Source organism: Poecilia mexicana, unplaced genomic scaffold (assembly GCF_051168715.1).
Source record: "Poecilia mexicana isolate PSO_F unplaced genomic scaffold, ASM5116871v1 scaffold_4, whole genome shotgun sequence".
Lineage (NCBI taxonomy): Eukaryota > Metazoa > Chordata > Actinopteri > Cyprinodontiformes > Poeciliidae > Poecilia > Poecilia mexicana.
This window is the reverse complement of record NW_028263373.1, coordinates 16,440,671-16,466,550: the sequence shown is the minus strand read 5'-3', so window position 1 is coordinate 16,466,550 and position 25,880 is coordinate 16,440,671. Positions and strand designations below refer to the sequence as shown.

The 25,880-nt window shown below is 40.7% G+C and overlaps 1 protein-coding gene across 2 annotated transcripts in view; it reads right to left on the bottom strand.

The window, feature by feature from the left end:
- Positions 1–7,201: 7,201 nt before the first annotated feature.
- Positions 7,202–25,880, bottom strand: part of psmd1 (proteasome 26S subunit, non-ATPase 1) — a 36,863-nt gene continuing 18,184 nt past the window's right edge. For both annotated transcript variants that reach the window (XM_015011410.2, XM_015011415.2), the window contains exons 18-25: positions 23,313–23,429; positions 22,085–22,187; positions 16,998–17,167; positions 11,313–11,405; positions 10,909–10,995; positions 9,204–9,377; positions 8,330–8,495; positions 7,202–7,415 (exon numbers count right to left, since the gene is read on the bottom strand). In XM_015011410.2, coding sequence (XP_014866896.1) covers positions 8,349–8,495; positions 9,204–9,377; positions 10,909–10,995; positions 11,313–11,405; positions 16,998–17,167; positions 22,085–22,187; positions 23,313–23,429 — 891 coding nt within the window. In that variant the 3' untranslated portion in view covers positions 7,202–7,415; positions 8,330–8,348. The remainder of the gene's footprint in view (positions 7,416–8,329; positions 8,496–9,203; positions 9,378–10,908; positions 10,996–11,312; positions 11,406–16,997; positions 17,168–22,084; positions 22,188–23,312; positions 23,430–25,880) is intronic.

Below are 25,880 nucleotides of genomic sequence, written 5' to 3'. Positions count from 1 at the left end.
GAGAAACGAAGGAGATGTTTCCCCCCATAAAAACACCACGTGAACAAATGCTCAGAGGGCCAAGCTCCCATTAATCCTGCTGCGACTGCCAAGGGCCCAAACTGTGCAGCGCGGTCATGTTAACAAGTCGCTGCGTCCAGCGATAACTGAGGGCTTATTTTCTTTAAACAAAGGGAGTGTGCAGGTGTTTGTGGGATTAGATCATTTCACCAACTTTACATCCAAAAACCAGGAATGTCTTGAGTTAAATGCCGTGTTTTTGGGTTGCCTAATGTCAACATGCCGACATGTTAATGCTGCTCAGATGGAGCCGCAGGTTCAGTCTCTGCTTTCTTCACTTCAGTTCTCCCGTCCAGGACTTTTCCACCTTCTGCAGTTTAACTCGGTAAGTTACCAAAAGTACAAACTTGTACATCTTTAAGTCTATAAGGATTTAATAAAAAATAATAAACTCGTTTAGTGCAAAAGTCTAGAGTCATCGCTCGTGCTTTATAAGGTGCAAAAATGCCTGATAGAGGAGTTTTATTTTATTCAAAAGAGGAGAAAAGCAGAGGAAAAAGTAATTTTGTTAGACTGGCTTCTCCTGACAGAGTTTTAGAAATGTCCCTGCAGGCCTTTTAGACCAAAAGACGTGAACAGGTGTTTATCTGTTCTTGAATTTCTTTAGCTCAGGAGATAATTGGTAACATTTTGACATTTTTCAACTTTCCTCTCAAGTTGTTGATTCCACATTGTGAAATACCTCTTGCAGCTCTTTAAGTGAGGCTAATTATTAAGAAACCTTCCTTCATTTGCTGCTTTAATGTGGGAGAAGTGAATCTTGCTGCAGATGGTTCACATTTTCCACAATCATCCTCTGGTTTTTAAAAATGCTGAGGAATAAACCAGCAGGCTCAAGATTGCGTCCCAACGCATGAAGAATTACAGTTTGACAGAAACGGCAGATCGCCGAGAGTCACCTCAAAGCTCTCGGCCTCCACGGTGTTAGGGAGGAGCCGTCATCCTGTCAGAAACGCGGCAGAACATTTGTGCTGTTGTGGTCTTTTGACTCCTCAGCCCTGAGCTGTGGTGTTTACACCGCCGGCGCTCGCACCGAACAGAGCAACTCTGGTTTCTGGGTTTCATATTCTGCAGCGGCCTTGTGCCGACAATCCAAACAGTCCTGCCCGTTTTCTCCCAAGTGCTGATGATGAATGGACGGCGGCATGAATAGGCTCAGTGTTAACAGCACATGTTGGTGGAGCAACTTGCTGCACCATGCGCTGCCTTCACCTCCACCCTCCACTCCACTCGTGCAGTTTATGTCTCTGCTGCACGTTTCCCAGAATGAACACGTCTTATTTTCCCCCCAACAGGAGCTTCCCTGGAGAGCAGTCAGATGTTTCCAGAAGGTTTCTTCACCCGAAGGGGAAAAATGGGCCTTTTGCTGCTGCTGCTGTTCCTCCAGCAGGTCTGCCCTCCAGCTGTTGGACATCAGAGTCCTGCAGTCTGGGAAAGACTGGAGGCTCGCTCCAATATTTTCCAGGTCTGAAAAAGTTTGGAGGAAAAAAATTTGAGTATGAAAAGAAGTGTCCTTGCTTCTTCTTTTGTGTCTTTCCTTACCCCTGTTCTTCTTTCCTCGTGTCCTTCCTTCCCTGTGCCTTCATTTTCTTCCCTGCTTCCTCTTCATTCCTTCTTTCTTATTTTCCCTCCCTGCCTTCCTCCCTAATTGTTGCCAATAGCTCTATATTTTACTGAAAAATACATCTTTACATGAAAAATATGCAAAAATGTGAAGGAGTCTGAAGGTCTGAACTCTCACTCTGCTGGTGGGTCATCTGTTATGTTCCCTCAAAGCAGCTGTGAACAAGTGGAAGAATAAATTTCACTCCAAGCTTTGTAAACAGCTACTGGAAAAAGACAAGCTTGTCTTTTTTTTCTTTTCCCTGTTGACCTCCCAAAGTCAACGATAATTCATATTCTCTCTGAATCAAACGCTAATGTTCTGTAACGATATACAAAAGCTCTGCGTTTTTTTTGTATTTCAGTGTCTGTACATAATGGATTCAACAAGGTCACACTCAAAATGAAGTTTAATTTAACAAAAGCACATAAAAGTTCTTAATAGCCGATAACCAAAACTTTAACCCAGATGTCAAACTTTACTCAACTAAAAGTTTACAAAACAGCCAAGTAAATTGGCACTAACTTTGGGGGGATTATAAGCGCGCTAAACGTTTTTGAAGTTAGCAAAAGTGCTAAATGCAAAATTAGCAACTACTTTTTGCTCCTCAAGCCAGCTTGTTTTCCATATCTTTTTTCCCCTTAATTAACGCTCAGTTTCTGCTCATATTTGTCTGAAAATTAAATGTCTTCAATGATCTGAAACCCCTGTGACAAAATAAAACTTTAAGAGTTTACATCAAATGGGATTTTAGTACAAGACGTTTCCGCTGTTAAGCAGATTCCAGAGTGGTGACTTTCATCTCCACTGTAGCAGTCTTTTGTCTACATGGTAAATGCTGGGAGGAATCCAATCTCGTCTCCACAGTTTCCACGCTGGAGGAACCCAGAAGTCAGCCTGACTTCACACGGCTCTCCTCCCCCAGCTGAATGAGGAATTCAAGAAGCTTCAAGAAACCAATTAATCAGCGAGGACCTGCTCAGGGATCAAACACAGAGTTCACGCTCGTCCTGCACAGCTGCTGCAGCTGACGGCTGCCAGAGACGACAGCCAAGCGTTGTATAACTCTTTAAAATGTTTTGACATCGGCCGCCTCTCCCGAGTTCAGGCGTGCCAAGTGAAGATGTGCGCAGTGAGCTGTGGTCACACTGGGACAGGGAGCTTCCCAGTGGCTCCCAGAGGAGCACACAACCTGCGATACAATGACATAAACTGTTTCCTGTCACACTTACTCACACGGTGCCTTGCAAAGGCATTAAACTCCTTTTTCACGTGGTCATCTAGTGGCAAGAGCCCAAAGGAGCCTGTTTTTAACATGTTTTAAATTGTTCTGATCATGCACTTTGAGTAGACCTTCATAGACATTAGATGATTGATTATTCTTCAGATGATGTTCTTGAAACAGTGCAAAATATGGACTTATTTTTTTTTTCTTTTACCCTGAAGTGTGACAGCAAACAGTGGCTCTAGCGGGTGTTGAATCAGGATGGTTGATGTGATGGCCCAGAGAAACCGGGACTGGCAGGACATCAGGTGCTGACTGGAAACATCTGGGCTCCATCTTCCTGCTCTGTTTAAAACTTCTGACATGTAGAGTCGCTCTCACTCCTCCAACGAAGGCATGCCACTCTTCCAACTTGTGGCATGCATTTTATTAAAAAAAAAAAAAAGAATATCGAAAATCCTTTCCTTCCATTTCACAGCTTTGTGTTTGTCTCTCACATAAAATGCTGATAAAGCACATACAATTTTGTGGCTGAAGCGAGGAAAATATTCAGTCTTATAGAAACTTTTAAGTAGGTACTAAAAATACCTCACTTGGATTGTGAGGAGCGCTGAATCCATTGAATGCTGTTGTCTGCCTGTATGTTTTGAGCTTATTTATCTTATTGATCGTCAAGTTAATAAACAGTTTAGATTTTAAGTTTTTGCTCCTGAATTAAGGAGGTTTTCAGGACAGCTTCTGGGTTTCTGTAGGTTCCACCAACTCGAATTTAAGACTTTTTAAAACCATTATGAATTAAATTTAAGGCTTGCATCAGGAAAATGACGCACTTTATACACTAGTAGTGCCACGTTTTTTTTGTTTTTTGCACAAAACTTATGTAGCATCGTACGGACTGGCAACAGAAGTGAGAGAACGGCAAAAACAAAGATCGTCGCAACAACTGGTGACCGTTTTACATTTACCAATAACAGACGCAAAAAGCTAGTTAACAAGGATTTATTAGCAGCTAATTAGCGGTAGCCTAGAATCACAGAAGGTAATGAAGATGTCTGCGTGCTACTCGAACTGTTGCCTGACAGAAAAGTCTCACGAGAAAAATAAATGACACAGGACACGCAACACCAAATAGTCCTGCGACGACACATTTTAAGAACTGTTATTTCACATTTTCTAATGAAGTTATGACATTTTAATCACGCCTCAATTTTATTAATTTGGGTTCAGAATGCACCTAAAACACACGAGCGATATTTAAAAAAAAATACAATGAAACAGAAAACATTACTGGAGTGTGTTTTATCCCTTCAAAAATACTTCGTTGGTGTTTTTTTTTTTTTTTTTTTTTTTTTTTATCTTTGTCTTCGATTAGAGGAAACATATTCCTGAGGCCAAAATCCACATTATCATGTTTTTTTTTTTTTAATGTGTCCACCAAGAACATCCAGAACTCCACCATGGACCACCAGCACATCACTCGCTGGCCCCACTGAACTGCCAGGAAGTCTACGAGACCTTGACCTGGTGGAAGCAGGTCGGGCTCTCTGGTGGGTCGATTTGTTTGCTTTAACCGAGCTGCTGACCTCGCTCCCTTTCATCGACTCAATCACCGCCATCACCGCATCCACAGACGGTGACTACATGCTCCGTCTGCCGGCCCGCTCCGTCTCCTCGACAGCTGCTTACAACCAGTTCGTTGACAGATATCAGCTCCTCCCCAACAGCCGCAGCATCACTTTTTCCTTGTAAGGAGATTTGTAGGTCTTCTTTGGGGCTTCAGGGGTGCAAAATGTTTTTTTTTTTTTTTTTTTTAATCTCAAACAGCAAAGGTTAAAATGTGGTTTTATGGGTGTAAGAGCCACACACGTCTGTTCCTAAACAGTTATAGAAAAAGTCTTATACACCTTAAACTGTATCATGTCAAAATCACAACCTATGGGATTTTATGTAGTAAACGGAATAAAAAAAAATACAAATGTAAAAATTGTGTTTAATAATTTTAGTCACCCTCATTTATTGATACCTCCAAATAAAATCCAATGTCTACTACAAACATTCACTCCACAAACTTGGCCTTTTGGAAGAGTTGTTAGAAGAAACCATAACCACTTGCAGTTCAAAAGTAGTGAAAAAAAAAAAAAACATGTAGAAAATCTCCAACATACAGCAACCTGGCGAAACAAATTAAAACATACTCAAGTTTAACACAAATTACAATATTGATTAATTGAATCAGATATTCAGTTGTCAGCATGCGTCTTTAGTCAGAAGCCTCTTCAGATTTGTTGCAATACTGACTGCTACGGAGATCCTCCCTGCCCACAGCATCATCCACAAGAAACTTTATTTTCCCTTCGTAATAAATAAATATTGAGCTAGACCTGAACATTTACCTGTTTTTTATTATTATTTCCTTGATTTTTAAAGCTCAGTCATATCCATCCTGTCAGATATTTTGTAGACTTCTGCTTTTTTACTCCAACTGATTGTGACAGCCGAGCTCTGAAGATCCCTCACCTGCCATTATGAATCACCTGAAACAGCTGGAGAGTTTCCACACGTTCTCAGTGGATTCCCGTCGACTGGTGGAGAAACTGAGACAATGATGGTGGTCCACCTCATCACAGAGGAAGCATGAGGTGTGGCTTTGAACAGTGGCAGATGCTCCACTTATCTGCAGCTAATCCCAGTGGTGATTTATGGAGATGTACTGGAAGTGAAGGTGAGGGTGGACATCAGTTCATGTTGGACGGAAAGAGGGAGGGGAAGGAGTTCGAAAGCATGACTAGAGACTCCATCTTGTTCGCATGATCACACCTCCAGGAATGCAGCAGGAAGCTGTGGGCTCCATGTCTGGGATGTGCAGAGTGGCAGGGATGATAGAGATTGAAACTCAAACTGGGAGTGGGAGCGACTCTGAATCAGGACTTTGTTCCCAGACGGCCAATTCCAGGAGATCCGGAAACAAAAAGCTTGTTAAACCGCCTGCCGTGACAAGAGTGCAGGAATGTGGAGAGGAGGAATTGATTAGACCTAAATATGTCTGGCCAGAAACTCACATGGGTTTGTTCCATGATGTGAGCCGACAAGTAGCAAATCACATTTTTAGATGTTTCTTCTTTGCAGTCCAACATATGATGCATAAAAGAGCTGCCGGTGTCGTTGTTTCCTACAACATTTCCAAACCACTTTTGCTCAGGAAGCTTTGTTTAACCAGCCGACCGAACCCAGAGCCGGGGAAACCGGCCCCTTGAGACGATAAACTTTATCCTGTGTCAAAAAAAAAAAAAAAACCCACAATGAAATAAAATAAATTCCTCTGCAATGAGGAGTAATTTTACAACATGGAGGGTTGGAGCTGAACGTTTCATTTCATTGCCGATTGATTTTTTAGGAAATATGTCCATCGCAGGAAAAGGAAAATAGTTTTCCAATCCCTCTGAAGAGTTTCAGGAATTTACAAGATTTTGCCTTTAATGAGTTTTACACAGAAGCTGATAAGAAAAATAAAAACATGATGGATCACTATTTTAAAATGCACTCTTAACCTGGTTGATAGTGCTGTGCAAAAGGAGCCAGGTTTTACATGAAACTTTTATTAAAGTGTTCTTCTTTTGCAACAATTAAGCAGATCAAGACGAATTTAGGTCAAAATCCACCTAAATTCAACCTGTTTATTGATGAGAATACATTCAATATTTTTTCAGTTCTCATCAATTGAGCTCTAAATAATAAGCTAACCGGATGGCTTTCATTTAACAAGGTCTAGTTTATTGTTGAGCAGATAAAAAAAAAAACTACATTTAGCTGATTTTAATTTTTAAAATTTATATTTTTCTGGTCCATTACTTTTGAGCTCATGATTTTGACTAGCGTGACAAAAAGTTTGGACACCCCTGATGTAAACACACTGAACAGACCAACACTAAAAAGTCTTTCTTCTTCACTCTGCAGTCCAATCTGTGCAATATCTAAATAATAAGTCTGGTCACTCTCTTCACATATCCTACAATTCAATTTAGATTTTATCTGTAGGTGATTTATTAATTTTCAGCTTATGTTGTTTTTAGATATTTTTATACAATATATACTGGGGTGTATTTTAATTATTGAGCTGATGTACTACTATTCTATTACATCTTTCAGTCAGATATGTGAGGATTAAGTTATGAAGGCGACTCCTCGGCTCCCAATACTCAGCGCTAACGTTTCTACAGCAACATTGCTTCAGCTGTAAAAGTAAATCCAGGTGAAATGTATGACAGTAGAGAAACTCCCTCAGGGCACGGATGGTGAAATAAACACCCACTCTCTTCTGTTTTCATTATGTCTTTTTTTCTTTATTGAACAGACAGAACAGAAAACAAAATATACAAAATGAGAATGTGACATATTCTTTGCGTAGCCAATGAGCAGCCAGAACAGGAAGGAAACGTGTAGAAGAAGAAGTGAAGCAGGGATGTGGCTGGATATGAAGACACACACACAGAGGGGAGCTAAGCGTAGTTATCCGACGTCTTCTTGTGTCTGAGGAGAGAAAAACAGAAATAATGAAAATTAACAAAATAATCAATAAACCTCCTAGAACAGAACTGGGGAACGTTTTTCTGAAAATTGCTGCAATTTGCTGAAAACTTTTCTTATTTTTTCTGTTGTCCAAAAGAGAAGCGTGATCATCTTTTGGATCAGGCAGGGGTCAGGACGCCATGACTGAACATGTTCTGTGCATTTAACCTGAACCTTATTAAACCTTCAGCCACCCTCAGATCTGTTTGCACCATCCAATCCAAACCCATGAGGTCAGCCGGCTATCCTCTCTGCGCCCATTAATCCGCCACAGCGCTTCAGCCTCGTGGAGAGACGATGCGGTAAGGACCGAAGACCTAATTTGGTCATTGACACCTCATCGGTCTCGCCACACGCAACCGTTCACCCCGATAAAGGGAGACGGGCAGCGGACTGTCCAACACAAACACATCAAGCAGCCAGGAATCCTTATGGAGTTTGAAGACAGATGGGTTCATGAGAAGGTTTCTCCTGCCGGCTGCAGGATGAGGAGTTCATGTTCACCGCATCGTGCTTCAGACAGCGTTGAGTCCTATAGCTGCATTTCTCTACACGCAAAGCTTTGTCAATATTTTGCTAATGTCGAAAAAACATAATTTTGCAATTGCTATGTTTCCATTAAATAACACAATTAAAATCCCAACCCTAATTCCACCCTCGCCTCTTATCCCTTTTCTAGCCATCCTCTGTACAACACAAGGTTAAAAAGTTAAGCTAACCTGTTTTGATAGCAGTTTTCCTAACAAACTAATAATAGATTTCAGTTATTATTTTTTTTTTTTACCACAGGTGCCAGTAAATGTGGAAACTTTTTTTGGCCAACAGGAGAAGCAAAAACTGCAAGAAAAACAATCACAAGGCTCATGTGAACATACCATTCCTGTGGAAGCATTTCTACTCGTCGATGTACTCGAAAGGCTCGGGAGGCTCAGGCTCCTGCTCTTCCTCTTCTATTTTGGGTCCATGAGCTGAGACGGGTTCCACCAGCTCCTCTTCCTCCTCGCTGGTGTCCTTCAGGATGATGATCCCCCCTGTGTGAAGCTGGTCCAGAGAAGGATAAGAGGAATCAGTAAACGCAGCGGGCTAACAGGTTAAATACAGAGTGATATTTTAAATCATCAGCGCCTCAGAAAGATGGTGGCTTGAAGCCAGCTTGATCTGAACAAAATTGAAAAAGTCAAGCAGGAAAAAAAAATAATCTCCACCAAATTAAACAGGAAATCTCTTAATAAATGCTGTTACACTCAACAGATTTGAAGATAAGTCTGTAAAACCTCTCCACTTCCTAAACCCGACCGTTAAATCAAAAACAAACCCTTAAAAGGAAGGCGGCGCAACTGAACTTCAGATGAGCGCAGACAACCTTTTGGCGCTTGACGCAGCGCTGCGTACAGCGCAGTACTCTGAAGCTTTGCCTGCTGGACACAAGAATCAAACAGAGCTTCCTCTTTATGGGCCTGGGGCGAGCGCCTCTTGGGTGACTGCACGCTGTTCCTGCCATTTACTGCACAGAGATGTCAACATTTACAGCAGGAACGCCGGATTCTGCTTTATAGCCACGGAGAGGAAGTCTCTAGACTTTTAGATACGAGTCAAAAGCTTAAGAACCCAACAAACCTAGCAGCTTGTTTTGGAGGAGGTGTCCTCTCTGGGATGTTTTAGGTAAGAAAATTCTATGGGAAGCATGTATTTATTAAAGTGAAGAACTGTTTAGATGTTTCCACACATGAACAAGGAGGCTGTGGTTACCGGTTTGAAAGGCTGGTAGCGGCAGGACTCCGGCATCGTCAGGACCTTGAGCTGCGCCGGCATCACTCTGGCCGGGTTCTCCAACAGCTGGAAGTTTGGCTCCACCTCTTTCTTCTTCTCTTTTTCCTTCTCCTCGTCCTTCTTCTCCTTTTCCTTCTCGCCCTCCTGGACTTCCTGCAACAGGGAAAAATAAACAGAAAAATCGACTGACTTATTTCTCACGTAAATGCCTGGAGAGAGTAATGACGTCCCCTGAGCTTTTCAAAATCACATTGCAACCGCAAACTAAAAGGTTTTTGGGGGATTTTATGTGACAGACGAAAACAAAGTAATGAGAGGAATCGATCGTCTCAAATTAGAAAGTTAATTTGCAAACCTACCTACCAAGACATGGCTGCCACTGTTACCATGGAAACATGGCCATCAAGCAAAATTTATTTCTGCACTAAATTTGTCAATTTTTATCACAGATGAAAATCATACATAATTCGATCTATAGAATTTTTTTTTTTTTTTTTTGGTGGATATTTTCACCATGGACACCATGGTTGTAATAGAGAAAAACATTTGGTTCACTAACCACTAATTCTTTTAATAATGCTAATGCAAAACACAAAAAATGACCAGAAGCTAAAGTTAAACACACAAAAAATGATCTCTGCTAAAGCTAAACACATTTTAAAAATTAGTGTAAGCTAACGCTAAACATTAAGACAACTTTCTGTTTGTGTCACATCTTTGTCTCCTTCCAGTTGACAACTGAGATTTGTAAAAAGCAAAGTCCTGAGAGGGCGTCTTATCTTGTGACATTTTATGACTTTAAAGTTGCATGAATATGATGATCATTTTGGAAAACATACGATGTGACAAAGTTCATTCATGTCATAAAAATGGGTAACATTATTTTGGCATTAATTGGTCAAAGAGGCTCAGAAACGGCAGCCATCTTGTAAAATGGCCGCCATTTGAACTTGAACTTGAATTCTGAAATACAAGTTCAAATCCAGTCAAAGTCCGGACCTAAACTCATAATTACTTCCCGTTCCAAGTTGATCTATCGCATAAAAACCAACAAACACATGACATTTCTGGTTGGAACTTGCCAAAATGTGCAACAGTTTAAGTGGGATGAATACTTTTGTGAGCAGAAAGGTCCAACTGCCAAACAACGGCCCAAACATCTGCAGGCTTGTCTCTCAGCACCGGAGCCGAGATTCGGCGTGGCAAAGCGAATCAAACATGCAGCACACACCCAAAGAAAACCCCAGAGTAAGTCTCTACCGGTTCTGGTCCGTCTCAAAGATCAAGAAAGGCAGAAGAGAAATGAAGCGAGGTGTGTGTTCGGACTCAAAGAGCTTAAGTGGCTGAAGAATGAATGTGTGCTTCAAATGCTCCAATAAAAGTCCATTTAACAGTTATTTTATTAGAATACCAGAGGCACTCAGTAAAGGGTGTAATAAAGTTTTCCTATTAGCCAATAAAAATACAGAATGCATTTGAACATTTAGTGTGAACCTCCCACAAGGGTAGAAAGCTCCCAGAATGTCACTATATCAAAAATATCCTATAAAACTTAAATGCAATTAGGTTTATTTACATCATGTTTAACCCCAAACTGCAGTAAAAGCATCCCTCTTTTAAAACCACAGCGATATAAACGCAGGAGCAGTGAAAACGAAGGTGCTTTATGGAGGCTTCCACTCACCACTTCCATCTTCTCCTCCTCCTTTTCCTTCTTCTCCTTCTCCTTCTTCTTGGCTTTGGCTGTGATGGAGAGAACAGCGGTGGAAACCTGCCACGCAAACAGAGACATTTCCACGAGAGGTAAGACAACACCACAGACAGTTCAGGCCTTCTACAAACATTGCTTTAAAAGCACAAAAGCTAGCAGACCACAAAATAAACATCTGGCGCTACGTTCTCCACCAGTATCTCGGAGCAACCGAGAAGAAACGGGCCAGAAGATGTTAGGCAAATAAACACTACGGGGGAAGGAAATGATGAGTTCTGCCAGTGGGTGTGTGAAATCATTAACAAATCAATATGAAGTGAGATCGTTTTTCCCGGAGTAAAAATGTCAGAAATGCGCCGCGGCGCCTTCGTTCTCACCTTCTCCTTCTCCTTCTCCTTGGGAACCTCCAGAGCCGGCGGGTAGGCGAAGGTGGAGGGCTTACAGTTGGAGCGGTACTGCACCTTCGGCATCTGACCAGAAGAAGAAGACAAACATGATTTTTTTTAAGCGATGACAAGATTTTTATATCTTTGTTGTCATCGCAGTGTTTCTCAACCCTGGTCCTCACCGCCCCCCTGTCCTGCATGTTTTAGTTGCTTCCCTTCTGCCACACCTGAATTGCATCTCTGGGTGATTAACAGGCTTCTGCAGCACTTAATGGTCATGCAATCATTTGAATCAGCTGTTCTGGAATAGAGGCACATCTAAAACATGCAGAGCAGGAGGGCCTGGGTTGAGAAACACTGTCCTATAACAAATGCAGCAAATCCAACCACTTTGAAATTCTTTTTTTATTATTATTTTTATTTCCAAAACATGCCTTGGTGTTTTGAAACCTTTGTTGCCAGGCGGGCTAAGACACTTCCTGCAGGAGGTCATTAGGGTTGAAGACACATCAGGAGGGACTCCGGTCCGTTCCCCTTTATGTTTCTTTGCTGCTGCTTAAAAAGCTGAAGCTTCACCGCAAACCAAAGATTTTCTGCAGGACTGAGATCTGGACACTGTCTGAGCCTCTCTGACCTACATCTGCTTCTACTCCATCCACTGTTTTTCTTCAAGACCAACCTTCAACAATCGAGCAGAGTACACAGTGCTCACCCTATATATTAAGTGGTGAAGTCATTCAGACTGAGCAGAGTTACATGGGATTCCCAGGCCGGGAATCAAACCCAGGACCTTCTTGCTGCAAGGCGCCTCTGTCCATCTCTCCTAATGTCATGCAAATCAGTTTATACCTTGTGTGCAGGCAAGGGCCAGTTTCACTGTAGGACAACCTTGAGAGGAACTATTCTGGTTCAAGGCCCAATTATTAAAAAAACAAAACAAAACAAAAAAAATCACTTTTTGCACCATTTGGGTCTCATAGTTCGTAGACCAATTCTAACCTGCCTACAGAACAGTATGTAGACTAAAATTTAAACTATTACCTAAATAGTTTTACTTAAAACCAAATAAGAACAACCATACTAATGCTAAAATAATATATTGGTTATTGTACTAGGATATTTTAACCTTCATTTAGTGTTATTCTGATCCATTTATTGAGCAGGGATCTAAAATTTCAGTTGTTCTCCAGTGTTTAGATGCATCCCTGGTCCAGTGGTTGAATGATCTCAGTACGAGTTGCTTATGACCTAATCATTTAATTCAGATGAGGTGAAGCAGACAGACAGCTAAAAGCCCCAGAGGACTGGAGTTTGAGACCCCAGATATGCCATAATTACTTATAATTAGTAATTAGTCAGGCTATCTGGTCTGGTATGGCCTGCAGTCAGCTGCTCGTAGCTGCTCAGCTAGAGGCTGAAATCAAGGTCGCCGCATTAGAAGCTCAAAGTGTCAGACATGCGTCAAGTCACCGAGTCTGTGTAATTCTGTTGAGCTTTGACATAAACAGGTCATATTCAAATATAAGTAAGCTTAGAAAACTGGTTTTCTCATAATAATGCCAAACAAACAAACAAAATCAATCTGTCTTTCAATTATTGTAGAAAGTGTCGACAGGCATATTCTATGCAGATTTCTAACCCGGTTTGGCCACCTGATTATTTTTTTAAAATCAAATATTTCTTACTAATGCAATGACTAAAATTAAAGAAATTATAAAAAGTGTATATTGAAATGTAATATTTCAAATTACCTTTTAAAAAAAAGATTATTTTTTTTATCATTCATAACTTTGCTCAAAAAGACATTTGATCCACTAAAACACTTTAAAATTAGCAGTATAATTGGAAGAGATATATTGATGCAATTCTTTTTTTGTTCTGGAAATCATTATTTTAAGTGACCAAAGGAGCCAGGAATTTTATTTAGAAACTAATTTACAAAAAAAAAAAAAAATTCCACATTTGAATAAAGATTAAAAACGGAATGCCTAATTTAGGGCTGTTGTAAACGAATATTTTAGTAATCGAGTACCGTATTTTCCGCACTATAAGACGCACCTAAAAACCTTCAATTTCCTCAAAAGCCGACAGTGCGCCTTATAATCCGGTGCGCCTTATATATGGACCAATATTGAGCCACAACAGGTCCAGCAACGGACCTTACCACAGGGGCCGCGTTTCATTGGCTAATGCCCATTTTAGGTCACAGTGCAGCTACCACGTGCGTGACCGTCTCACAAACACAAGCTACAGTAGTAAACATATGCTAATGTACATTGTGGACCATCAAAACCATGAATGCCGACTTACCCAGCCTTGCAAGAACAATAGGCATCAGTCATCTTGTCCACAGCTATATTTATGCTGAGGGTGTGAGGATCTGCTGTTTTCCTCATCTATCGGTAGCTGTTAGCTGTGACGCACACAATGCTGGAGGCATCCAGTGGCTCAAACACCTTGATGTCGTCCAAAAAAGATGACATGAACTTGTTGGTTCCCCTGTCCATTGTCGTGGCTGATATGTTGTGAAAATCCGGCAGAAATGCTACGCTAATTAACTCAGATCGAAATGAAAGACGTCATGTTTACACAGACATGCAGTAGGCTGATTACTAGTTGGTCCACTATGGTAAGCAGCCGCCAACTTCTTTTTCCCGTAGAAGAAGTAGTGCGCGGTGCATGCTGGGATAGTTGTCAGAACACTGGTTTGTTAATAAAGTTTGATAATACATTTAAAGGAGGGGAGGGGCAGGGGAAGAGAGACAGAGACTGCAGCGGCAGCGTGTCGGTTGGTCTGTGTTACCCAGAAAGCAGTTGGGCATAATATCGCAACACCGTGAGTGAAACAACGGCTGGGGCAGCCTACTATATAAAGTACTTGGGGACCATTTCTTTATTAATTTATTAATAATAGAGTATGAAGCGTCTATTCTATGCGCCTTATAATGCGGTGCGCCTAATGTATGAAAAAAGTCCTAAAATAGGCCGTTCATTGAAGGTGCGCCTTATAATCCAGTGCGCCTTATAGTGCGGAAAATACGGTAATCTATCGATTATTCTTACGATTAATCGAGTAATCGGATAAAAAAAATTATAAAATGAAATATTGGTAAATCTGGCATAATACCGGTGTTACTATCAGATATCAATATCAGTCCAATTTTTCATATTTGAGCATCCCTAACAGTTGCTTTTTTGTAGTTTAGAAAACTAACCTGTAACAATAATAGCTCACTTTCTAAGTTAACCAGAAGAAAAGTTATAGAAAAATCTGAAATTATATTGAATTTAATAAAGAGGCATGCTCACAAATATGCTTATAAAAAATGTCTACAATCCAGCTTTTAGTTTATGTATTCATCTTCAGTGAGTTTAATAGATTAATTAAACTCACCTTGCCACCTAACCTGTCATGCTTTGGGTTTGAAAATACGGGAAATGCCGCCTGGAGTGGGAGGAGAGGGCGAATGAACGAACGTAAGATGGGGTGGAGGGGAGGAAATAGACCAGCGGACTGACGAACCGTTAGACCGGGGGACGAACACGGGGGGAAGCAATACGGGATATTTACGACACCTTCACTGGTCACACTCAGAAACTCATCTACCAGCCATGTACGATGCGCTCCGCCACCCGTTTCTTCAGACCGGGATATGAAATTTATTGTGCGGTTCGTCGGTAAAGCTACATTTACACGGTAAGCATCAGCTACTCAGCCGCCGCCCTGTTCAGGCTATCCGCTCACCTCAGCGCTCTTCCCGCTGTTCGCTTTCAACCAGCAGCCCCGGAGGAGAAATGCTGCCGTACTCCAGGCATTCCCCCAGTCATTTTAAGGATGCTTATTGGTTCCCCAAAAACGATAAAAAGTCAGGCATTATCATCAATCAATAAAATCCCCACGGGCCAATCTTGAAGATTGGACTTTATGCCGCTGAGACTTAGCTTTTGTCAACAACTCAGAGGCGGAAGTGAGAGCTCCGCGCAACGCAAATGAAGTCCCGGCCGGAACACGGTGCGCTAACTAATAAAACATAAATTAACGAAGCTTCGAGGCAGGTAAATTTTCCTCGAGGAATTTTAGTAATCGAGGTACTCGAATCATTCGAGGAATCGTTTCAGCCCTAGCCTAATTTATGAAAAAAATAAAAAAATAATGTGACATAAGAGGGATTTACACTTTGGAGAATTAATGTTAAGGACTGAAATGGCTACGTCGTCCAAAGGACTGAGGTGAAGCACCAAATGAAGAGTTAAATCCATTTCTAACCAACTTTCTGTCACAATAGCTTAAAGCTCAGTTATTCATTCCTCCTAACAGCAGCAGACTTTATCTTCTGTGAAACTGAACCAGCGTTCTATCATGAAGCTGCAGCTGCTTCTGTTTAGTGTAAACCTCCAGATTAAGACCAGTTCACTAAAGCTAGATGATTTGAGCGACTCCAACAGCAGCTTTCTGCTGCGGCATGTGGAACCAGCAGGTTTTACTTCATCTTACCGTCATTTCTTTGATTCGATAACAAATTAAGTTATTTTTCAGTCTATAAGTGAGAGGTTTGTGCTTTGTGGTGCAACCAAAACTATGCAGCGGGTTGATCTGACGGCCCAAACCTCCCGGCGTTCCTGCATTCTTCCTGTATTATTTAAAGCAGATTTTCGTTCATATGCAGCTCATAAAGTGCCCTGGATGTCAGGTGCTCTTGATTCGAGAAGCAAAGAGGAGATAAAGCCTATTTAATGTCAGCTTAAAGCTACAGGATGTCACACTGATCCGTTGGCACTGCTGTTCGAATGGCTGGAGGCCAGAACAGGCCCACAGAGAGGAGCGCCACAGACGCTCTGCACTAAATACACAACGGGAAACAAAACCACTGATAAAATCTTGTCAAAAGTGATTTTAAAAATAATTTTTACACCTTTAGATTGTTCACATTCTGTCAAGTTATAACCAAAAACATCAACACAAAGTAGTGCATAATTTTTAAGAGGGAAGGAAATGATGGATAACTTTTTACATTAAAAAAAGAAAAGAAAATGAAAATGTCTGTGCACTTTTACTTTGGTCCCTTCACTCTGATGCCCCCAAATTAAATCATATGAACTGTGTGCCTTTAGAAATGGGTCCAGAAAGTTAGACAATGGATTTTGATGAGGGCCCACTGGTCAAACTAAAAGTAGTTTTAGACGATAACGTTAAAGCCAGAATTAAATATACTTTGCATTTAGCCCACATTTCAGCATTAAATTTGTGTTTATTGGTCTAATGTTATGTTTTAATCTTAAATGTCTTGTTTTCATTTGGTGGAAGCAGAAAGTCATCATATTTAACAGTAATAAAGGCTTGATGTTTAATTAATCTATATATTGTGTTTCACTTCATAAATCGAGTTAAAGAAATTAACATTTCAATAATATTCTAATTTAGTAAATGGGCTTGTATATGTGCTAATTAGATACCTCTAATCCCCATAGATTATATTTAGGGGCATCAGAATTAAGGGGATGACAAGAAATGTGCCACAGTTTTGAAAATCTCTTAAGTAAAAGTTAGTAATTTTTAACTACTTTGTGTTGGTCTAAATTTTTGAATATTTCTCATTTGTATTCAGTTTCTGCTGTAAGCAGAACAGCAAATCAAAGATTCGTCAGAGGCAGCGGTCACAGGTGACGTTTCAGTACCTTCAGATCCTTATTGAGGCCGATGATGGCTGTTGGTGTGAAGGCCAACGACAGGAAGTGAGACAGAGGGAACCAGAACCAGAACTGAGTGAAGACCAGCAGGCCGACGACTGACGGCATGTGAGTGTGGCCGGTCCTGGACTGGAGAGAGATGCTCACGTTGCGTCCACCTAGACAACGGAAGACAAGAGACGTTTCAGGCTGAGCAGAGACGCAAGTCAGTATGACTGAGGATGGAATAAAATATCCAGTTGATTGTGTGGAAAGGAATGATGTGAAGGTTTGTGAGAGATAGTCTAACGTATAACAGAAGGATTCTTGCGATGGTCACACCAAATCATTGACTTTGTTGTCCTTAAGCCACTTTATAACCACATTGTCTGTATGCTGATGATTATTCTCCATTTGGAAACCAATCTGTGCCCAAACTTTTACTTCTGATGACTTTAGATGTTGCTCCAATATTTCTACATAGTGTGCTTCCTCTTGTTGTTTAAAGAGACAGTAATAGGTCAGTATGTAAACTTCTGATTTTGAAGATATTAATAAATAAATCTTTGACATTCTTTCATTATTGTGGGATTTATCCAATGGAAATAATTTTTTAGATTCTAACTGATCAAAAACAAGAGAAATTTGGTCTTATTTCACTTCAGAAGTGGGGAAAAAAAGGTGCATGTGTGTCTTTCTATGCGGTGCATGTAAACTTCTGGTTTGAACTGGATATTGGGACCAACAGTCGGTGAACAAAGAAGTTCAACTTTTAAAACAGCTGTCATCCGTCCTGAACCATTTCAGCTCTAAATGATGAGATGAGGGACTGTGAGGTTAACAAGGGCTCATTCCAGGATGTTCACCGCCCAAAGTTGGCCGTCTTCTGGCTCCGATTTGTGATGTTTTGGTCATAATTAACAAAGACGTTGTGACAAGCCAAGTACACCCAGACAGGCACTGCCTGCTGCATCCTGTGATCAAACCAGATTCATTATCTTCATCTTAGCAAAACACATTCATAATTCATCTACAAAGCAGTGACTGAGGACTACTGAATACTTTTAATTTTAGTTACATTTCTAACTAAATAATTTGTCAGACCAACACCTGGATAAGATGCAGCACTAGTGATGCCAATAGGAATATATCTTTACATCCATTGTTGCCATTTTTTAATATCATTTGGATTAAATTGAATGGCGCGTAGCGGCCCAGCTGACTGTATTTGATGTCCCCATATAGGAATATTAAAGATTATATTTAAGCAACATATGTGAACCTCTTAATTGTTTAACAAGATACCATATAAGCATTTATATGGTATCTTTTGACCTAAACTAGTTTAGGATCTAGTTTAGGTCAAAAGGAGCTTCATGTTCCAAACAAATTAGTAAGCCAGAAAAAAAAACATCTCAATTAATTTTCATTCTGGTATTTTATTTAAACATGACAAACTATTTTGTAATATTTATTGGGAAAAAAATGTCCATGACAGCATGACTCAGTCACAGTGTCACTGTGCGCTCCTCTAAATTAGATCATGTCACATTTATCTTTGGCGTCAGCTGAAAAGGTGAACGACACTGGCCGACGTTGCAACAGAGTCCAGTGCGTTTCTGTCCAGAACAAGCAAACAAAAACCAGAAAGACAAAAGGAGGGGAAGAGCAAGCGGATGAACACGTCATCTCTGTGGGCGAGAGAAGAAGCGCATTTCCCAGGGGAGTAGTTCTTCCAACTAAAAATGAACTCATCTTAAACAATACCATTTAAATCACGCGCTGTCGTCTCCCATCCATTCTGCTCTGAGGTCGTTGGGATGACTTCAACACAAGAGCCTTATCTTGACATCTGAACCTCCTTCCTCTGCAGCAGATTGAACGACGGCCAGAATCACTAACGAGCTCCGCTCGTTGCGCCACAAGCCCGTTCTTAAAAGTCTCTTAAATACTTAAGAGTATGAGTGGGCTTCACAAGGAGCCCCCACCATCTCCCGCTGTTTTTGCCAACTCTCAGATTGAAGAGCCAATTTTCATTCCAGGGAGTTAAGGGGGGATGATGGGACAGCGGCGATCCTTTAGAGGTGCAGCGTGACTGTATGAACAACCAAAGCGCGTATTTGACAAGAGAATAAAGTCAGGGCTTGTTTTTCTGGGTAAAACAGCAAATTAATAGGCTATATCAGTAAAACTGGCTATATCAGTAAAACTGAAGAGTCTGCCTGCAGACGCTCAAACTGCTGAGGTGAGAAAAAGAAGACTTGGATGTGGAGAGTGAGGAAGGACGAGCTGGAAGTTGACATTTCCTGCTTAATGAGGACCAGTAATCATGAAACTGAGCGCTAATCGCTTCCGCCAGTGAAATTAAATACAATTTCCCTGCACCTCAAACACTACTAACGACCTGCAGAACCCAGAATACTTAAACATTTACGCTGCAAGAGCCTGAACATGCCTGATGTCCAGATCATATTCTCTATCTGAATATATTTCGGTATTATACAGCAGAATACAATGTAGAGAAATGATGTAGCCCACAAAGAAACACCAGCGATCAGAATCTAGTCTGGGTTTATTCTGCTGATTTGACAAATAATGCAGGTCCTGAGACAAAAAAAAAAACCCACCATGGTCTAAAGCTAGACAGATTGAGGGATTCAAAAGGAAATGTGGAAACTAGTAAAAAGAAAAAATGCAAACAATCAGCAGCTTGAGCCATGTTTATGTGAGAGGCAGAAGTTGTTTGTTTCTTTGTTAGCAGGATCGCTAAACTGTTTGACTCTTTGTAAAATTGTAAGATGGGATGCCCGACTGTGAAGTGATCCACTGCTTGATGTCTAACTGGATCCAGAACTGGTTTTATATTGAGCCTTAGCAGTGAGATACTTTAATCCAAAACTGTTCAGTGCTGACAGGAAAACCAAACAGTGATCCCAGGCTGACTGTAGGTACCAGCGTCTCACTGAACATCTTTTAAACTCTACATTTGGTCAGGCTGCATAACCACAAACCTCAGTGTATCTCACTGGGATTTTATATGACAGACCGACACAAAGTAGGTCCAAATGATGAACAGTGAGTGTTTAGGGTGCATGTTTTTGCTGCCCTAAAGTGAACTTTTCACAAACTCATCTTTGCAAAATAGCTAAAAGCTCAGTGTGCTCAGATGAAGAACGTCTGGGAGTAACATTTTCCAAGCTCAACTGCATTGAGATCTTGAATTTCCCTGGACTATTCTGATATCTATTTGCTCTGATCTTGCCTTCCTGCTTCAAGGTGAACCTTCAGGCCAACCTCTAGCAAGTTTTCTTCCTGGTATATCCTGTATTAGGCTCTAATCGTTTCCCCAAAGAACTAAAGAAACATATCCTCCCACTTGAGCTTCTCAGAGTTTACCCTTAGGCTGCTTCTCTTAAAGGGGCAGTATTATGTAGAATCATCGTTTTGAGCTTTACATCATGTTTATAATGTTATTCCCTCATCGTAAGCATACCTGGAACGTTGCTCTGTCTATTTCATGCATGTTTGAGAAATACTTGAATCTCCCTTGGCAACCATTCGGAGGTGCCCAGTCATACAAAAACTAGCCAGCAGCAATTAGCAAACACCTGGTGGAACTACACATCTGCTGAGCTCATCATGTGACATACTTCTCAGTTTAAAGCTCCTAAAAATAATAAAGAGGAACAAAGTTGTGATAACGTATTGAAGGTGCAGTCAGAAAGAGCAGGAGCTTCTTAAAGACACAGAGGCCCAATCTCAAGGGGTTAAATTACAAAGTTGAATTTCTTTTAAGTTATGTTTGATATACACAGCATATTTTATAACAACTGAGGTTAAAAGTTTCTTGATGGGCACTATTTGCATGGAAAATACGTAATACTGCCCCTTTTATAAATGCCCTCGTTGCCTGCTATTGTTTCTCTCCCCCAACCCCCATTTTCACTTTGTTCCCTTATTTAACATCTGGATCAGAAACTGCTCACTTATCTCCTAATCCCTACATGAAGATATTTTCATAAAAGAACAGCTTGTGCAAAATATTTGGCCCCAGAAAATTGCATTTGGTGTATTAGCAATCTTGGTCTCTCAAAACTTAACCCTGATATCTGGTCTTTACATCTGTTGGTCTAATCAGAGAAAAGCTTTGACATGTGTGACATTTCCTCTAAATGCCCAGCTGCAACTACAGCCAGCTCCTCTGTCAATGTTTGGAATAAGAGACGGTACAATACAATCCACCCATTATCTACTATCATCTGGACAAACCCTGCAGCACTGTTTGTTTGATGTGCCTGAGGCAGAGTAAAGATCGTTTTTTCTGACTTACTTTGTCAAACTGAATAGTTTAATAAAGTCTTTGGGGTTTTTTCAAATATTTCTTCATTTCATATTTGTGTTTTCGTCATGATTGCTTCTGTGGGGAAAGAAAAATACTCTAAAAACTGAAATGGAAGCTTATTACAAATTTATTACAAATAAGTATTTCCCATCTGGAAACAACTCAGAAAGAGAGCTGCTTTCTCTCAGTGTGAGCTCACCAGTTCTTTTGTACATTGAGGGATTGTGGGATTTGTTTGAAGCGCTCTCTATATGATGATGTACAGCTCTCATGGACCTCACACACACACACACACACACACACACACACACACACACACACACACACACACACACACACACACACACACACACACACACACACACACCAACTGCTTGGTTGTGTCCACAAACACTCACACAGACATACAAACACAGAGGCTCTGAGGCAAACAGTAATCACCAGGTGGAAGCCAACGAGAGCAGCGTAGAGCTGAGGTAGGACCCCCAGGGCGCTAACGCACCTTAGCCTGATCTGTTCCAGAAGCGGCGCACACGGGTGGTCAGCACCCGGAGTTACTTTGTGTGGCGGAAAGGCGCAGAGAAACCACGAAGTGCAGTTTGCCTCGTGCATCGTGTAATTAAGCAATGCAGAGCTTTTTGTCCCCCCCCTGAGGGGTGAGACCACTTAGAGCAACTAGAACCACCAACCGGTTTGATCTCTCGCTCAGTGAGAGGTGAGGGTAAACCCGCAGCCACTCTGACTGGAGACTGACCTGCGTCGAGGATTCCCTGAGCCAGGATGGCGCCGAACTTCGCCATGACGTCGTCGTGCTTGTCGTTGATCACTTTAGCGTAAAGCTGCCTGAACTGATTCACCTAAAAAAGAAAATATGTTTGCATATATTTTCAAGGTTTATGCAGTTTTCCCACAGTAAAATTCAAGCACTTTCAAGCATTTTAGTTTTCAAACTTTTATAGAGATAAAAACAATACAAATGAACTCAAAGAGACAGTTTCAATTCACTATTGCGTTACATTTATTACTGTTAAAGTTTTCTACAAAGCAGGGAAAACAAACTATTATGTTTTGAAATGTCAACAAACAAATAAAAAGCTAAATTAACAAAAAAAATTCCTACAATATCAATTACTTTATTATAAACTATAAGACAACCTTTATTTCAACTACACACATCACAACTATGTGGTTTGAATATCAAGCACTTTCAAGGACTTTACACAAAAATCCAGCACTTTCTAAAAACACCAAATTGAAATTCAAGCATTTTCAAGGATTGCAAGCACCAGTATGAACGTGTTTTGATTTATGTCATAAAACACATCTTTGCAAAAATGTTTTGTCTGGCAAATTACATATTTTTCAGGCAAAGCAAAACTTTTAAATATTTCTAAGAAGTAGATCCAAATGTGAACACATCAAACTGTTGAAGTGTCACACGACAAAATGAATCATATTTGAAGTGTTCAACACTTCTGCAAAGCATTTTGACTAGTAGGCTGCAATCACTCTAGTGCTTGTTGGACTGAAAGTGATGAAATGCTGGACTGGATATTTATCAACCAAATAGGCAAAACTGAGGCAAAAGCAGAACGGACAGATCTTAGCTTTGATGTTTAGTCATTTGAAATGTAAAAGAAAAGTTTCAAATGGCTAAACTTTTGAAAGAAAAGTGTTCCTTGCACAATCCTGCATACCAGCTCAAGCTTTTAGATATGTTGCTGTGCAGATGAGAAGTCTTTGAAAATGTGTCTGGCATTTCTTAGCAGTCAGTGACAAAAGGCTGGGGCGCCTCAAGGCCAAGTGTGTGCAGTTATGCCAGCTACGTTCTCTGTTTTAGTCTTCCCAAATGGAGTCTCTCCTCCACACAAATCTGATGCATTTTTACTTTCTCCAGTTTTTCTTGATGAGGAACACAAAAGTCCAGATCAACTCGAAGATCCAGGCTGCGGACAATAAGGCCAGCTTCCCGACTCACTCACCTTGGGACAGGTAAACTCAGTCTGCTGGATCATAATGAGGGCCGAGGCAATGAGGGCACCTTGTCTCACGTAGTTTACCGGGTCGTTAGTCATGGGCTCCAGCAGATTGATCGCTTCCTGTGAAGGAAAATAGAAAAGTAGAAAACAGAGGAGTAAGTTAAGCTGCATGTCATAAACCTTGAGGTGGGGAATTATAAATCTATAATCCAAAATCCATTTCCACGTGGTAATTAGGGGGCTAAACGAATTGAATGACTAATGATAAATATTTCATTAACGTAGATTTTCTATGAAGGACTGTCAAGGATTATTTGACATAAATAAAGGATCACTTGGTACTTTTTCCATAATTTGTGTACTTTGCTTTGTCTTCCAGGCCAAGCAGTATTATTACTGTGGTTTGGAGCAGCAGTTTAGAAACAACGGACCTGAGACCAGAGCAAACCGAGCCCAAGTCAAGACCAAAACTTTAAGGAAGGTGAGACCAGCACCAAACCAAATGAGATACCATTTTCAAAACTATTTTACTTGCAATAATTTCATTTTTGCTGCAATCGTTTAATGAAAATATGCATGTTGCAGCAAGCTAACCTCTAAGACTGCTCTAGACTACATGGTTTCACTGGCTTAACTGCTTCAGTTAAGTGAATCAAAACAACACCTGAACCAGAAGGGAAGCAGATCAACAACTACCTGACTTTAGTCCAATAACTCACACAGTTTGGTAACGACTCTCAAGAGCAAATGCAACCAGCCAAACAATAACTAACTTAGCTTGAGCTGCAGGTGGTGGACTTAACTTACTTGGCGTTCTTTTTTCCATGTGGTACAGTCAGATAAACATTCATATATTTGCACTGGAAAACAATTCTTTCCTTTGTTTTACTGATCCTCATTGCATTTTCAAAGTGAAAAACTTTGCTGCATTTGCAGGAAGTCCAACAGATAAGAGACAGAAAAAAGACTGAGTGGTTACATTTATCACAGCTTGAAAAAGTCAAAACAAAGTCCTTTGTGAATTAGCTTTAATTCACAAAGGACACAGCAAAAACAAAATCTTACCATCAATTTTTTTGTCTAGCTTCTAGTGAAAATATCTCGGTACACTTTAAATAAGACAAAACTAACTTACAAGTAACTTTTCAACAAGATACAGAAGATTGTTGTAAGTCAATAATTCCTTAATATTGATATAAAATATGCTAGTTTCACTGGCTAGTTTTCTCATGTTACAAGTGAAAATATCTGCCAATGAAACTAGTACATTTTAACAAAACTAATTTTAAGGAACTTTTGACCTAAAATCTTGCTGAAATGTTTCTTGTATATAAGGGGAAACTAAGATATTTGTACTAGAAACTAGATAAAAAGTTACACAAAATTCTTGCAAAGATTTTGTGTACCCAGGCTGTCACTTGTGCAAAAACAAGAATCACAGTTTTCTTTTGCAGTTTGTTTTCAAGTTTGTTGACGAACAGATCACTCCAACAGTGCTACTTTTGTTTGGTTAAATACAGGAAAAGACATTATCAGCAGAGGCAAACAGACCTCACAAATTAATGACATTAGTGTCATCCATATCTGGTTTCCCAGGACAACAGAGTTAACAATTACTCTCTTCCCATGAGTGGTGTGAAGGAGGGAGTGGACGAGGGAGGACAACCTCCCCGCTCTCCTCTGCTCTGCAGCCAGTCCATCATTGCAGCTTTTATGTCTCTTGAGCAGTTATGGCTGTAACTAACACCAGCAGGCCGGGCGGGAGGTGTCGGGCCCGCAGAGGAAAGAGCAACAAACCAGGATGATGACAGTGGAGGTAAAATAAACGACGTTTCATCAGCGCTCTCGGCCTAACTGGCTGAGACGGCTGCGCTGTGGGACGATAAGTCAGCGTGTAAAGCCAGCGCTCGTCTACCACATCCTGCCCACACTGCGTTGTGGGAGGGGGGTAATTAAAGGCATTTACTGTCTTATCCAATCAGCAACCCCGGTTGGCTGCTAAAGAACGCATTAATTAAACTGCTGGGCTGCTTCCTTCACTTTTTGCTCCCAACATTAAAGTTCAATATTTCTAAAAGCTGTCTGGAAGCTTATAAACAACTGGATTGGAGCATAACTCATTCAACCACAAAATAATTTCTCTATTTATACAAATTTGAGAAAACAGTATCTGGTGACAGAGTGCAGAAACAATGAGAACTTTTCCTCCTATTTGCAGGAAAAGCTGAAAAATAGGTTGAAATTTTCCCAGTGGCACAAAATTTGCATTTTCCCTGAGGCGACACTGACCCGGTCAGAAGAACATTCAAAGTTTAAGATTTTTAAAAACTAAACAGCTGATCAGGTGCAAAACATTAACTTTAGTGCTTCGGTGCTGATCAGCACTCATAATTAAACATGCCGGGAACAGGCAGCACCCCCTGCATCTGCCTTCCTCACTCTGGTTTCTGGACTTCAGAGAACCCGATCACAAGCACAGGGTAAAGCCGAACGACAGCGTGCCAGCTCACATCACTTTAGAAGCTAATCTGCAATGAACTTTTCACATCTGAGTTTTTCTGTGCTGGCCTG